This window comes from Centropristis striata, chromosome 6 (genome assembly GCF_030273125.1).
Source record: "Centropristis striata isolate RG_2023a ecotype Rhode Island chromosome 6, C.striata_1.0, whole genome shotgun sequence".
NCBI classification, from domain to species: Eukaryota; Metazoa; Chordata; class Actinopteri; order Perciformes; family Serranidae; genus Centropristis; species Centropristis striata.
Window position 1 is genome coordinate 653,543 of NC_081522.1, and position 16,804 is coordinate 670,346.

General features: G+C 38.0%; 1 protein-coding gene across 1 annotated transcript in view; it reads left to right on the forward strand.

Moving 5' to 3' along the window:
* Window positions 1-16,804, forward strand: part of si:ch211-212o1.2 (uncharacterized protein LOC492735 homolog) — a 68,461-nt gene that overhangs the window by 35,343 nt on the left and 16,314 nt on the right. The window contains exons 5-6 of the mRNA XM_059334806.1: window positions 2,669-2,816; window positions 3,101-3,192. Of these exons, the coding sequence (XP_059190789.1) occupies window positions 2,669-2,816; window positions 3,101-3,192 (240 nt within the window). The remainder of the gene's footprint in view (window positions 1-2,668; window positions 2,817-3,100; window positions 3,193-16,804) is intronic.

Genomic DNA, 16,804 nt, shown 5'->3' on the forward strand with positions numbered 1-16,804 from the left:
CTGCTAATGCTGTGTGATACGTTAGGATCGGAACACATTAATGTTTCAGAAGCGCATTTGACTGGCAAAGGAAGGAGGAAAAGGAGAAGGGCGATGGAAGACAAAGGGCTGAAGACTTAGAAATAGAAAGGTGGGAGTTTATATTAGTACGTTTTATAGTTTATTTCTGTAAATGGGTGAAAGATGCTTTTATTCCTTCTTGGGCTGACAGGGTGGAAAAAGTCGAAAAACAAAGGAAGGGACAAAGATGAAAGAGTCAAGACTTAGTGAAAGTAAAAACCCTGCAGTAGGATATAGTCTAGACGGAATTGTCCAAAAAGTGAAAGTGAGGAGCATTTATGGGTACAAGTCAGGAACCGGCCTACTTTACTTATTTCAAGGGTGCTGAATCCAAAAAAAATGGTTCCCAAGCCAAATTTTGAGTTTTTGACCTTCTAATTTGCATATCAATATGGCGGCCGTTGGTCATTGGACCATTTCCCCTTAGTTTTTTTGTAAGTAGGCAATCAAAGATGAGGAAATTAAGTTTCTGGATCTATAGTCTAGAGTCAGAGCAAGGATATAGTGGAGGCTCAGTGTCTTTTTTATGTATATATTTATATGCAAAATACCAACTTTTAAGGTGAAATTAAGCATTATTTGTGTCATTTTTTTAAGGCCGACATAAATATTCAATCAATATCACTTGTAAATGTTACAATTGGTAATTTGCATATATATATATATATAAAAAAGACACTGAGCCTCCACTATATCCTTGCTCTGACTCTAGACTATAGATCCAGAAACTTAATTTCCTCATCTTGATTGCCTACTTGATTGCCTACCTAAAAAACTAAGGGGAAATGGTCCAATGACTGTGCAAGATGGGCAATTTGGTGGCCATTTGATACAAATTAGAAGGTCAAAAACTAAAAATTTCGCTTGGGAACCATTTTTTTTGGACTCAGCACCCTTGAGATATGTAAGGTAGGCCGGTTCCTGACTTGTACCCATAAATGCTCCTCACTTCTTATAGGAGGCCTTTATTCTGAAATCCGCCTAGACTAAAATGGTGCTCTGCCATATTAGATCAGCAGAGTGTGTGTGTGTCTTTTCAATAATTCAGCATCTCTAATCTTCAGGGTTGTGTGGCTGAAGCGTTCTGACTGTGACCCTCCCGTCTCTCTCTGATAATATTGCTGATGTGTGAGTTTAGAGTAGAGTAGTTTTAGTTAGTCCCTTTAGTTGAGACTGCTGACCTGTGAGTTTGTCCTCGTCCCTGCTGAGGCCTTTACCTCCCACCTCCACCACGCTCTATATGTATGTGTGTGTGTGTGTGTGTGCGTCCATGCGGGTTTGGTGCTGCGTCAGTGTTTCACATATGAGAGGTCGCGACCCCACAGCCTGGAGTACACTTGTCTTCATCTGACTGATTACATATTAACACCCTGGACACACACACAGTCATTGTGGTCCAGGAGTCCTTTGACCCTGGTAAGGAGTGGGTTGTCCCAGTGAGTCCCAGTTCATTAATACAACACATCACAACTGAACACCCTCAACTTTTTATGGCTCTCGTTTTCAGCCTCTTCTCTTCCATTATAACCATAGACTGTATATAAATAATGGACGTAGTCACCGTGACGTCACCCTTTGGTTTGTGGCCCGTTGGAAGCCTCGAGTTCAGCGTTACACTCGTCGCCATCTTGTTTCTGATACAGGAAGCAGACCTTATTTGGACTGTGGAGGAGGAGAGGGATCTGATCACTGACTACAGCCTCTCTACACCTCAACCTGACTGAGAGAAGCTGCTGCTAATTCATGTTAGCATTAACTGGAGCATTAGCTGGGATGTTCGTTTTGGCTAGCAAAAAAACAAAAACAAAATGTATCTTTCTGACCTCAGAAAACTGAGCAGCGACTCCTTGGAGTGTCTGTTAGTCCAACCAAACACTGAACAAGACATTTACTGAACAAAACGTTCAAATAAACTGTCATTAAGTGAAAATACAGTGAAAGAGTCAAAGTTATGAGACCAAACCGCTAAACGTCCTCTTTTATATCTATATAACGTTATATATAACTTTATTGACATCTTGCCGTGGATACGCATTGTTCTTGTTCTCTCCTGGTGACGGCTCGCCTTGTTAGTGACCTGTCAATCAAAGGTAGCCCCGCCCCAAATCATACGATTCTTTATCTTCTATTTTCTTCTAAATGGGGCCATTATTAGAACTATTGACATCAAATTGTCTTGAAGAAGATTTTTTACTAGTGATTGAGACCATAATGTTGTCCCTGAAAATGTTTTCTGAGGTAATAAATCAAGTGAGAAGTTTTCAGATTTAGCACTGAAATGAATGGGCAGATTTCTTTTGCAGCCAAACTTAGCCGCCTGCCGCCTGGTTTTAAAGCGGCAGCGTTTCGGCGCACTACCGCCACCTTTGGATCTGGAATGTATATCACACCATAACAAACACTTGTAAAGCACAGATCGGTGATTTTAACCTTTGATCTGATTTTCCAATCGATCGTTTTTTTATCATATCGGGCCGATCCGATCAGTTGCTGATCGATCGGCGTCATCCCTAATTAATTGATCGTTAATGTTATAGCTAATGGAGTTGGCAGGTTCCCTACACCCAACAAAAACGTCTGCATTTTGATGATGCTAAGATGAATAAAGTGTGTTTTTCTTCCTCGTCCTTCTCCAGGTAAGCGGCTCCAGGAGGTGGTGTGCGTGATTCTGTGCCTCTTCCTCTTCATCATCAACTTCTCCTTCCTCCTCCTGCACTTCTCCACCGTTCACATCTACAAGATCGTCCTCGGCATCGGTGAGCTGGCAGTCAGAACGACAGCGATCAGAGAGAAATTACCCAGCTTAGATAAAAACTCACAGTTAGCATTAAAGAGTTATTAAAATAGGTGTTTTCTTTTATAAATATTGGAAATATTTAATCTAAACAAATCAGTGCAGTCCCATATCATTGTCCATGTGAGGGGTTTTTTCTTTAAACTCTTTTGTGAAATAGTGTTTTGGTGTTTGCTTGCACATCTAATAACAACATATGTTATTATTCCTTTGGTCCGTGTGTCTCTTCCTGTGTTGCTGTGCCAGTCTTAGGGATCGTGACGGCAGACTTTGCGTCGGGGATGGTCCACTGGGCGGCGGATACCTGGGGATCTGTGGACATCCCTGTTATTGGCAAGGTGAGCACACATACACATATACACACAGCGTGACTGTTTAGGATGCATTAAACAGCTTCTAGTCATGTGCCATCAATTAAAAACGGTACAAAGTAGAGCTTCATGTTCCTCACTTTTAATCCACCACAACTGAACTGGCACATTGATAACAGCTCTGGAAATGAGGGACACACATTTGGGCCAATGTGATTATCACTTTTGTGTTGATGTTGTAATTATTGATATTTTTTTAATCCATTTTGTTACATATGTGTTAAAAAAAACGATTTATTAAAAGATTCAGCTGCTAATTTATGTTTTGAAGGAAAAAGATGTTTTAATTACTGACATAAATAAACTTTTCTATGATATTCCAATTGATAGAGATGCACCTGTATGTGGGCAAAAATGTATTATTAATCATAAGCGAGGTAAAATGTTCAATTTACAAACAGTGTCCGGCAGTAAAATGGGATCTTTTCAAATGGAGGTTTCGGTTAAAAAATATACAATATTTTACAAATATTAAAAAATATAGAGCAATAGTAATCATTTGTGACCCAGTGAATTATGGAAAAAGTGTATATCTTCTCAAAACTTTATTCGTAGTAGTATTAATATTAATCAATCTCTTCCAAACATATCACAATGAAAATAAAACCACAATTAACAGAGAATGGTGTTTGAAAACAAAATTATTTCAACTTTAAATGTAAGCCATAATCATTATAATTAGAATAAATTAAATACATTAAGACATGAAATGTTTCATTCTGTGTGTATTGGATCTATATATTGTTTTATTTCCACTTTTTTAAATTTAATTACTGACATAAATAAACTTTTCTATGATATTCCAATTGATAGAGATGCACCTGTATGTGGGCAAAAATGTATTATTAATCATAAGCGAGGTAAAACTCATCTTAAAACCTATTTTTTATTCCTTGGCTTTTAACCACGCATGAGACTCTGCTCTTATTTTTAGTGTTTTATGGTTTGCTTTTATTCATAGTTTTTTAAATAGTTTTTAAAAAAAGCAATGAATCTATTTATTTTAGTGTTTATTTCCTGTTTTATTTATTTTATTGTCTCTTGTTCTGTTTGTTTATGTACAGCACTTTGTTGTGGCTGTGGTTGTTTTAAAGTGCTTTACAAATAAAGTTGAGTTGAGTTGAGAGTAATTCCAGATCCTTCTCTGTTCACTAATACTATCTGTACATATCCTGGACATTTGGTGGAAAGACTCCTGTAAGTTTATTAGAGCTGCCAGAGCAGCTTGAAGGTCCCACCATGGAAATAATCCCACGTTTCTTTATTTCCTGTCCTGGAGCATGTATGTGACGTAAACACATACGTGACGTGAGCAGATCAGATCAGAGTTTTGTGTCTTGTCAGTGTAGACGACACGCTACGGAGGAGAGGATTACACTTTTCCACTTTGGAGGGTGGTTTCAGATTTTTGCGTCTTTAAGCCCCAAAAACGACGTCACCGTCTAAACGAAAGGCACTTCCCATAAAATATTTTGTCGTTTTTACCCGCGAGCGTCCTCGTGTAAACGGGGCCTAAAACTAAAACTGATGAAAAATCCAAAACTATTATAACCTTGCCCGCTAGCAGCAGCTCGCGCACCCCCAGGGGTCCACGCACCACACTTTGGGAATCCCTGGACTAGAGAGAAGACTCTGTGCTGTATCGGTGTCTCCTGAGGCTGCGTCACCATGGCGTCGTGGTGGTTGCGCCTCATTCCCCCGGGCCTCAGGACCGCCATAGTGACCTGGAAACTAAATGTCAGTGTCTCACAGAGGGACGTCCCTCTAGACCATAAAGTCCATGATTCCCAGTACTCACATGACACACACCCACACATGAACACTGCTGTGAACCGACTCACCTTGAACTCACCACGACTCAGCACTACATGTCTTCTGGCACTACAATCTGTGTGTAGGCGTGTTTGAAAATGAATGCACACACACTTAATGCTCCCATTAAAACATGTCTCCTACATTAATGCACACACACATTTTGCCCCATTCCCCCTCAGCCAATTAGAGTAAAGGTTATCCTCATTTCAGCCAATTAAAAGCAGTGTGATCAGCTGCAGCTTGCAGATTGGTTCATGTGAACTTTGTTTTGATTAATGGGATGAGAGTTTAGTGGATTGTGTGTGTATCTCATCTTATGTGTCTTCTATTTATGAAATATTCATTGTTAATTAATTTGTGGAAGTGTTGAAGCTCGTGTGTGTTTTGAGACCTGAAGCATGCTAATTATAATGCTGTAGTATAATGCCATGTCGCCCAACCCTAATGAGAGCTGGATTATCATTAAAGGTGGGCGATATCACACTGTATATATTTTTATATTTAAACTGGTAACATAAATCACAATAGAGTAATTGTCACAAGAAATTGTTTAATATAGCCATACTGTACAACAAATGAAACTTGATTATTTTCTTATTTGGAGCTTCCATATGCTACACACAAAGAATAAATAAGACTCAAAACAGTAGATTTTGGGGAGATTAAATTGTGAAAATGATATGATAAAAGAAAAATGGGATAGTTTTGGTAAGCAGATTTGTTGATTTGCCTGCCTTGCCTGCGCACTTGCCTGTCTTGTTTTTAGTTAATTTATTTTCAGATTTTGTATTTTATTTATTTACTATTATTGTATTTATGTATTCATTTATTTATTTTATTATTATTTATTTATTTATTTTTTATTATTATTTATTTTTTTATGACCTCCATCCTGTCTGGGTTGTTTGATGTTCGTTTGTATGTTGTAAAAATGAAAAGATAATAAAAACTTTGAATTATAAAAAAATATTGTATTAAAATAACAAAACAAAACAAAAACAAAAAAAGACTCAAAACAGTAGATTTAAAATTCCTCCAAAATAAAAGCTTTAAGGTTCCTGAGAACAATCATTTCAAGAGTTACAGATGCCTGATCTACATTTACAGCTTCACTCTGTCTGTTTAAATCACGTTCTTTGAAGGTAGCTGCATTTACTAGATCACAAAACCGCACAAGGCCACTAGAAAATAGTAATAAATAATGTGTGATAATAGTATTATGCGGTATTACCAATTCTCTATTGACACATTTCTATCATCACAAGATATATACCGTCATATCGCCCAACCCTTGTTATTATTATGCTGAACTTGTGTGTTTTAATGAGGTTTTAATATTATATATATTTAATTGAATTTGATGTGATTTGTCACATGAAACTAATACTACAACAATAGTCTATATATAAATAATGAATGTAGCCACAGTCGACACCTACTGGCAGTGGAGGAAAAAAGTATTCAGATCTCTTACTTCAGTAAAAGTACTAATACCACACTGTGGAATTACTCCAATACAAGTAAAAGTCCTGCATTCAAACCATACTCAAGTAAAAGTACAAAAGTACCAGCATCAAAATGTACTTTAAGTACCAAAAGTAAAAGTACTTGTTATGCAGAATGAACCCACTCAGATTGTTAAATATGTTCAAAATATATTATTAGATTATTATTATTGATGCATTCATGTAAGCACATTTTAACTTTCTCAAGATAGGGCTAATTTTAACTACTTAATAGACTGTTATGAGGTTTAATTTAAAAAAAAAAATCCAATCACCTAAAAAAAAACAAATAAACACAAACTTTAAAAAGCATTCATAATGTCTGTAAATTTGATATGTTATAACTATTTTGTTAAAATTGCATTCAATTTGTATTTAAGTGTTTATTGGCAAGTCTATTGGTGCGTCTTTATTTAATAAATTGTAAATTTTAGCCTCTAAGAACTTAGGAAGGACTTAACAAAGAAAAATGGATTTTTGAACTCAGTCCTGAGGAATGCTTGCCGTTTATTAGTGATGGACGGTTTAATAGAAGGTGCTGAAGCATAATGGATCAATTAAGGTCAACACATTTATTTGTATACTTTCTATCTGCATAATCCAACACATGACTCTTTAATCACAACGTGTGCTTCAACAGAAAGATTAAATATTTAAAAATAGTGTTGATTGAATCCAATTAAAATCACTTTGTAAATTAGTTTTAAAGGCATATAACACAATCACTGTTTACCGCTTAAAAATAAGTCTCATTCATGCCTCTAAAATGTGAATATTCCGTTTAATTAACATCATTTTTTCACCCAAGACTGTGTAGAGACTTCACAGCTTTAAAATAAATCTTACTCAGTGGCTCTAGATAGCAAACAGATGACAGCCTGTTTATTCTGATAAATTCCAGCGATTTCTTTCATTCATTCTTTTTAAATTAGTGTTGATATTTGATATTTTCGGTCAGGTTATTATCCTGGATAACGACACATTTTGGTCCATGCATTTTACCCTCTAGAGACTCCAGACATGATTTTTCCACCCCTGCGTTGCTGTTTGTGTTTGCTGAAGGTACGGTGTGGTTTGATGTTTATTTATGGTGAGGCGTTGGTTGGGTTTGGGGTAGTTACGGGGACTAAAGGCACTGCGGCAGCCACAGATTTGCATGGTGTGTCAGACACTGTAGGAGACTTCTAATAAAGACTCTAACTGGAAGAGAAGAATGGACCTTCGCGGAGAACAGAGGGATGGCAATAGGCTAGTGGAAAATAAAGTGTGTGTGTGTGTGTGTGTGACTGAGAATAAAGCGGCCGGTGCTCCCAGTTAAGGTTACTTTGAATATCAAAGAGGAGCACGATGGAGGACACCTGAGGCTAATAGTGGTTCAGTTATAAATGTAGACGGAAACATTTGAAGTCAGTGTTGCTCTTTGTTACTTGTTTGTTCTGTCATTTTCTTGTTTTTTTTGTGTATATACTGTGTGTGTGTGTGTGTTCTTACTTTGTTCCCTGCTCCCTGTTGTTATTATTTGTTAAGCTGTTGCTCAGCGAGCTCCATAGACAGCATGTAGAAATGTGAATGTAGACACAATACACATTACATACACATATGGACACCTGCCTGCCATAACTCCACCATAAGGGGCTAAATAACAGTCATAAGAGCCGATTGCCATGTAGTCTAGACGGATTTCAGAATAAAGGCCTCCTATAAGAAGTGAGGAGCATTTATGGGTACAAGTCAGGAACCAGCCTACCTTACATATCTCAAGGGTGCTGAGTCCAAAAAAAATGGTTCCCAAGCGAAATTTTGAGTTTTTGACCTTCTAATTTGTATATCAAATGGTCAATTTCCCTTCTTGCTCAGTCGTTGGACTATTTCCCCTTAGTTTTTTTGTAAGTAGGCAATCAAGATGAGGAAATTAAGTTTCTGGATCTATAGTCTAGGGTCAGAGCAAGGATATAGTGGAGGCTCAGTGTCTTTTTTATGTATATATATATGCAAAATACCAACTGGAACATTTAAAAGTGATATTGATTGAATATTTATGTCGGCCTTAAAAAAAACCACACAAATAATGCTTAATTTCACCTTAAAAGTTGGTATTTTGCATATATATATATAAATATACATAAAAAAGACACTGAGCCTCCACTATATCCTTGCTCTGACTCTAGACTATAGATCTAGAAACTTAATTTCCTCATCTTTGATTGCCTACTTACAAAAAAAAATGGTCCAATGACAAGATGGGCAATTTGGCCGCCATATTGATATGCAAATGAGAAGGTCAAAAACTAAAAATTTCGCTTGGGAACCATTTTTTTTTGATTCAGCACCCTTGAAATAAGTAAAGTAGGCCGGTTCCTGACTTGTACCCATAAATGCTCCTCACTTTCACTTTTTGGACAATTCCGTCTAGACTAATAGTGTCATAAATAATATTTCCAGCTGTGAAGGCCAGAGACCAGTCTTTATCTTTATCATTGGCCCAGTGTGGTCTCCAGGATCTGAGGTCAGACCTTAAATAAAAAGGTTCAGCTACAAAGCCCTCCCAGACAAGTCAATCTACAAGACCAAAGTTATTTGCAGTTAATGTCGATGTGAACTGAGTCACCATTAGGGTTGCAAAATTCCAAATTTTCAAAGTTGGAAACTTTCCATGGGAATTAACAGGAATGAACAAGATTGAAGGTTGGCCCTTAACAGGGAACTTAACCTTCTATGGTACGCATGATGATGGAGTTAGGAAAAAAATGTTTGGAGTGTTTTGTCTTAAAATAGACTAGATAAACATAATTTGAAGAAATGTTATAATTATTTTCTTTTAAAAAGTTTTGGGGTTTGCTGCCTGTAGACAACATTGTACCTTAACGGTGCACAAGAGAAAAAGAACGTTTTTAAAAGTAAATTTAACATAGTTTATTTAATAAACATGTGTAGAAGATTCAGTAGCTTCAACAGGGTACAATATATAACATTTTAAATTTAAAAACATTATAAAAGGAACTTTTTAAACTGGTTTCTTGTCTGAATGTTGCCTGTAGGAAACATTGAACCAATGACCCATTGAAATTAATGTCTTGAACAGTCAAAGTGTATGAAACTATCAAAAATTAAGGTTTATTCACCTATTAGTAGGAATATATTTTTCCAGATGGAAAAGGGCCAGAAAACAACGTTTTGAGGTTTTTTTTGCGCAAATGGCAAAGATGTTTTCTTTGGAAAAGTCTGCAAAAAAGGGTTTCAATATGGCCTCCTGGAGGTCATGTGACAAATTAAAGCATTGCTATTGGTTCCCTAGACTCTTCACTCTTTTTTAAAGTATTGCATCGCTCAAAAACATGCATTGTAGACAAAAGACACAAAATGACTATAAAAAGAGACAAAATGACCAAAAAAAGACACAAAATGACTAAAAAAAGACACAAAATGACCAAAAGAAAGACACAAAATGACAAAAAAGACACCAAAAGACACAAAATGACTTACAAAGACATAAAAAGAATTCAAAAATGGACAAAATAGCCCAAGACTCCATAGAGTTAAGTTGTTAACCCATTTCTTGTTCCCTGAAAAAGGCCTACTTGTATAATTCTGAAATGTACATTATTTTCCAGTTTTGGTTAAGCTTACCTTTTTTTATTTACCTCTGGCAGTTCACCACTTACCTTTGGACCCTTTCAAGCTGTTCATTTGACTTGAACTGCTTGAATTTCAATAAAAAACTGGAAAAATTGGGGTGTCCTAAAACTTTTGACCGGTAGTGTATGTGAATATTCTGACTGTGCTTTTTTACAAATTCCTTTTGTGTCAGCAATATCAACACGGCATAATTACATAAAAATAAAAATGTGTTTTTGCTTCACCTCAAAGTCACACTATATGTGACATTTTCCTGCCGACGCTCTTCTTGAGAAATTGTATAACAATGATTTGCTTTGATTAGAATCCATAAAAGCCTTTTCTCTCCCCAGTGCTGAAGCTGCGACACTATCTTAAAAAGTGCTCTACATTCTCCCAGCGGTGTTTAGAATCATTCCTTAGCCAAGCTTTGGGCTGTGCTGCTTTTTTCTTTTCTCCTCGTCATGTCGTTGAGCTTTAATTGACTCAACAAGGATTTAGCAGTCCTCTAATGACTCCACTTTGAGGACAAAGTCACGCTCATTAGTTCCCAATGATGCTCGATTCACATTGAAATGTGCCAGATGTGCTTACAGTTTAGGGATATATGTTTGAAGATCCTTCCTTCCAATTGTTTCTTTTCTGCAAAAGCAACAACTTTTCTCCTTGTGTTAGTTGTCTCTGTCTTTCGCGTGACACCCCCAGCAAACATTCACTTCCAATCCAATCCACTTTATTTATATAGCACAATTTTAGCAAACAAAAGGTTTCCAAAGTGCTGCACAAACAATAAATACATAACACAATACAAAGAGATGTAGTAAACAATAGAACAGTAAGATGCAATAAGATAAAATAAATTAAAAAATGGGATAAAAATAAATAAAATAAAAAGTAAAATGTACTGCCCGCACAAAATAAAATATGCATGAATACAATAAAAATAAAAAATAAAAAAATAAAAAAACATGTCTCCTTTAACGCTTTAAACCTCTAATTAGGATGATGTGTTTGTGTTTGGTAATTGATATGTTGTAAACCCAACAATTAGGGGCAGGTTATGTTAGAGCCATTTTGTACGTTGTAGAGAAGCTGGTAAATAATTCAGATTTGTATTTCATAAGTTCATAGTTCTTTATTGAGGTTGTAGGAATGCCTATTGGTTCGTAGGAATTGCACTCTTCTTATTGGCTGAGATGTGTGTAACGTCATAATTGCTTACTTTGTTTTAATTAGGATTATGGAGACGAGGAGAGCACACTAGTTTTTGACCGTGCTCATAATTATCATTTTTTGGATTGCTGCAGTTTATTGTTTGTAATGCAGTTTATAAATAAACCATAAGAAAGAAACTGTGGGATTCTTTCTGCTTAAGACACGCGTCAACTACATCCTCACGCTCCATAATTGAAGTGTGCGTTTTAAGTAAAACTAGACGGAGCCACACTAACAAGCGTGTTGATGCAGACTTGATTGAATGTCAGTTTCTCCTTAAAGGCCAGAAGGAAAAACGGGTGACAGTATGAAGAAAAGCATGGATGGAAATGTGTGGCAAAATAGAGAAAAACCAACAAAAAGTGAGATGAAAATGCAACATAAAGGTCGGAAAGGACAAAAAAAAAAGAGAAGGGGGTGGAAGGGCGTGTCCGTCCAAGCAGTGGGACAGCGCCGGTTGCCGGGGCGATGGGCGATGTGAGCTGGTGATTAACGGACGTCGTGCGAGGCGGGCCGTTTAAACGGTGTGGGATTAGAGGACACGCAGCAACCGGTGGCCCGCCGTTAACTGGGAGCGCTGATGCCGCCCCGCTCGGCACGACCTCCGCGGCTTAGCCGGCCTTTCATCTGGCTGAGGAGTGCGGCGAGAGGAGGGGGGGGGATGGGAGGGGGAGACACGGGCCAGAAACGGAGATGGGTACATAATTGTGAAGATATCAACAGATAGTTTGTGTGTTTGTAGTGGCACCTACCAACGAGCCTCGCTGATAGCCGTGTGCCATTGGTTCCAACCGCCAACACAACAATAATGAGTTTCCATGCTGATGCCTCCACAGCTACACACACACACACACATATACACACACACACCCAGATGCACACTGTGGAAATACAGATGCAAACCCACCTTTTTTCTTTTTCCACAGAGGGAAATAAATTACCTTTATCCTGTGTGTGCATGTCTCTTTTTGTCCTCTTTTGTGCTTCTGAGATTCAGATTCGGTCTTTCATTTGAGACCCCCATGCTCTCACAGACAGGTGTCTGCCTCTGCGCAGTGCAGGTGGGGTTTGCTAGAGCGTGTGTGTGTGTGTGTTGGTGTGTGTTTGAAGCTCACTTTTTTTGGGTGTGTGTGTGGCGTCCATGGGTCATTTATGTGTATGAGTGTTTTCGGGCGGGCCAACTGCTGTTCTGCGGTTTATTAGGATGCTGGATATGAGCTTTGGGGTTGTGCAGGCTGCTGGGCGCCGCTGAGTCGTGGTGTGTTCATGCATGAACGTGTGTGTGTGTGTGTGTGTGTGTGTGTGTGTGTGTGTGTGTGTGTGTGTGCATTTGATCTGCATTTGCTTAAAGACTGTAAACAATGGTTTTCAGTGTCTATTTTGTGTTCTGTTTTAAAGTAAATGTTTTTGAAGGAGAAAAATCTCCCTTTTTTGGTGCTAGTTGTTGTTATCACATCAATTCCATTTTGAGGAAAATTGATAATTTTCTATTAACTGTTTATTGAAATTATTTTATCTGTTGCAAAGGTTGATTTCAATAGCTGCAGCTTGTAGACTGGTGTACTTAGAGTAGCAGGGTTCAGTATTTTATTGTATTCATTAGGCCTGTCACGATAACAATTTTTTTAAGGACAATAGATTTTCCCAGAAACTATCAATAACGGTAAACAATAGTATCGTTGAGTACATCCTTTTCCACAGCAATGCATTTTTAAATCTCAAGAATATTAAACATTGGAATTGAAATGTGGAAAATAAATATTGAAACATCCTAGATAAATAATACAAATAAATAAATTACAATCGAAACAAATAAAATAAACTCTTAAGGCTCTGCTAACAGAAATTGCATAAATATTATATTATTATATATTATAAATAATATATAAACATCCTTTAAGAGGCAGGGCAGCCAGTGCTAACAGGCTAACAGTTAGCTCTGTAGCAGTACAGTGTGTATGTACTAACAGGCTAACAGTTAGCTCTGTAGCAGTACAGTGTGTATGTGCTAACAGGCTAACAGTTAGCTCTGTAGCAGTACAGTGTGTATGTGCTAACAGGCTAACAGTTAGCTCTGTAGCAGTACAGTGTGTATGTGCTAACAGGCTAACAGTTTGCTCTGTAGCAGTACAGTGTGTATGTGCTAACAGGCTAACCGTTAGCTCTGTAGCAGTACAGTGTGTATGTACTAACAGGCTAAAAGTTAGCTCTGTAGCAGTACAGTGTGTATGTGCTAACAGGCTAACAGTTAGCTCTGTAGCAGTACAGTGTGTATGTGCTAACAGGCTAACAGTTAGCTCTGTAGCAGTACAGTGTGTATGTGCTAACAGGCTAACAGTTAGCTCTGTAGCAGTACAGTGTGTATGTGCTAACAGGCTAACAGTTAGCTCTGTAGCAGTACAGTGTGTATGTACTAACAGGCTAACAGTTAGCTCTGTAGCAGTACAGTGTGTATGTGCTAACAGGCTAACAGTTTGCTCTGTAGCAGTACAGTGTGTATGTGCTAACAGGCTAACCGTTAGCTCTGTAGCAGTACAGTGTGTATGTACTAACAGGCTAAAAGTTAGCTCTGTAGCAGTACAGTGTGTATGTGCTAACAGGCTAACAGTTAGCTCTGTAGCAGTACAGTGTGTATGTGCTAACAGGCTAACAGTTAGCTCTGTAGCAGTACAGTGTGTATGTGCTAACAGGCTAACAGTTAGCTCTGTAGCAGTACAGTGTGTATGTGCTAACAGGCTAACAGTTAGCTCTGTAGCAGTACAGTGTGTATGTACTAACAGGCTAACAGTTAGCTCTGTAGCAGTACAGTGTGTATGTGCTAACAGGCTAACAGTTAGCTCTGTAGCAGTACGGTGTGTATGTGCTAACAGGCTAACAGTTAGCTCTGTAGCAGTACAGTGTGTATGTACTAACAGGCTAACAGTTAGCTCTGTAGCAGTATAGTGTGTATGTGCTAACAAGCTAACAGTTAGCTCTGTAGCAGTACAGTGTGTATGTGCTAACAGGCTAACAGTTAGCTCTGTAGCAGTACAGTGTGTATGTGCTAACAGGCTAACAGTTAGCTCTGTAGCAGTACAGTGTGTATGTGCTAACAGGCTAAGTGTTAGCTCTGTAGCAGTACAGTGTGTATATGCTAACAGGCTAACAGTGAGCTCTGTAGCAGTACAGTGTGTATGTGCTAACAGGCTAACAGTTAGCTCTGTAGCAGTACGGTGTGTATGTGCTAACAGGCTAACAGTTAGCTCTGTAGCAGTACAGTGTGTATGTGCTAACAGGCTAACAGTTTGCTCTGTAGCAGTACAGTGTGTATGTGCTAACAGGCTAACCGTTAGCTCTGTAGCAGTACAGTGTGTATGTACTAACAGGCTAAAAGTTAGCTCTGTAGCAGTACAGTGTGTATGTGCTAACAGGCTAACAGTTAGCTCTGTAGCAGTACAGTGTGTATGTGCTAACAGGCTAACAGTTAGCTCTGTAGCAGTACAGTGTGTATGTGCTAACAGGCTAACAGTTAGCTCTGTAGCAGTACAGTGTGTATGTGCTAACAGGCTAACAGTTAGCTCTGTAGCAGTACAGTGTGTATGTACTAACAGGCTAACAGTTAGCTCTGTAGCAGTACAGTGTGTATGTGCTAACAGGCTAACAGTTAGCTCTGTAGCAGTACGGTGTGTATGTGCTAACAGGCTAACAGTTAGCTCTGTAGCAGTACAGTGTGTATGTACTAACAGGCTAACAGTTAGCTCTGTAGCAGTATAGTGTGTATGTGCTAACAAGCTAACAGTTAGCTCTGTAGCAGTACAGTGTGTATGTGCTAACAGGCTAACAGTTAGCTCTGTAGCAGTACAGTGTGTATGTGCTAACAGGCTAACAGTTAGCTCTGTAGCAGTACAGTGTGTATGTGCTAACAGGCTAAGTGTTAGCTCTGTAGCAGTACAGTGTGTATATGCTAACAGGCTAACAGTTAGCTCTGTAGCAGTACAGTGTGTATGTGCTAACAGGCTAACAGTTAGCTCTGTAGCAGTACGGTGTGTATGTGCTAACAGGCTAACAGTTAGCTCTGTAGCAGTACAGTGTGTATGTACTAACAGGCTAACAGTTAGCTCTGTAGCAGTATAGTGTGTATGTGCTAACAAGCTAACAGTTAGCTCTGTAGCAGTACAGTGTGTATGTGCTAACAGGCTAACAGTTAGCTCTGTAGCAGTACAGTGTGTATGTGCTAACAGGCTAACAGTTAGCTCTGTAGCAGTACAGTGTGTATGTGCTAACAGGCTAACAGTTAGCTCTGTAGCAGTACAGTGTGTATGTGCTAACAGGCTAAGTGTTAGCTCTGTAGCAGTACAGTGTGTATATGCTAACAGGCTAACAGTTAGCTCTGTAGCAGTACAGTGTGTATGTGCTTACAGGCTAACAGTTAGCTCTGTAGCAGTACAGTGTGTATGTGCTAACAGGCTAACAGTCCCACAGAATGCAGGTTGAGCAACAGAATCAGCGCGACTGGCGAAATGTTGATGGCTTATGTAAACAACAATTTTCTAGTCCGCAAAAACTATTTCGTCCATTTATATATATCGAACGATAAGTCGATATCGTGCCTATCATGACAGTTCTAGTATTCAGGACATTAAATGGACTTAACCCTGCCAGTTCCCAAGAAGAAGTTAATGTAATGTCAGAATGAGTCCATATATGAATAGAGCAAGTTATTGTGTGGAGAATTCACAGTGAGTGGGTGCAAGTAGGTCTATTGTTTTATTTTGATTTTGATTTGAATGATTTATTTCAAATATGCAACAACAATACAATAATAATAATGCATCAACAGGAGTCAGCCCTAGTGACTCCTGCATTGATAAGGCCGCCAAGCACTCCATAAAAATGCCACAACATATTTGAAAAGGGGTGGGAAGAAGTAAAAACTTGTTCAATCCCACCCCACTTCTTTAAACAATATTAACAGGTCAGAAATCAAAATCTTAACAGGTCAGAAATCAAAATCTATTTGTTTGTTCCTTTGAAATAGTGGCAGTTTGGCTACATTTCGGCACCAAAACTTTGTGGTCAAGTCTAAGCCCAAGTATAAAATGCCAGTCAAACTGCAAAGGCTCAAAAATAAGCTTTTGATTAGCTAATTTAAATCCAACACACATGCTGCAGCTTTAAAGGCTGGTGGGAGCTTTTATTTATTTTATTTATTTTACTACTTTTAACTGCGTCTTTTTTTTTATTTTACTATGTTTATCTGTTTAATTGTATTGTTTTATTCATGGCATCATTTTAGATTTATACACTTATTATTTATTGCTGATTGGTATATGGAATTGTTTGTTTTATTGTTGATTTTATGTACAGCACTTTGAAGATATTTGTGTTGTCTAAATGTGCTATACAAATAAAGTGGATTGGATTGGAATTAAAGAAATTATTCTTTTTTT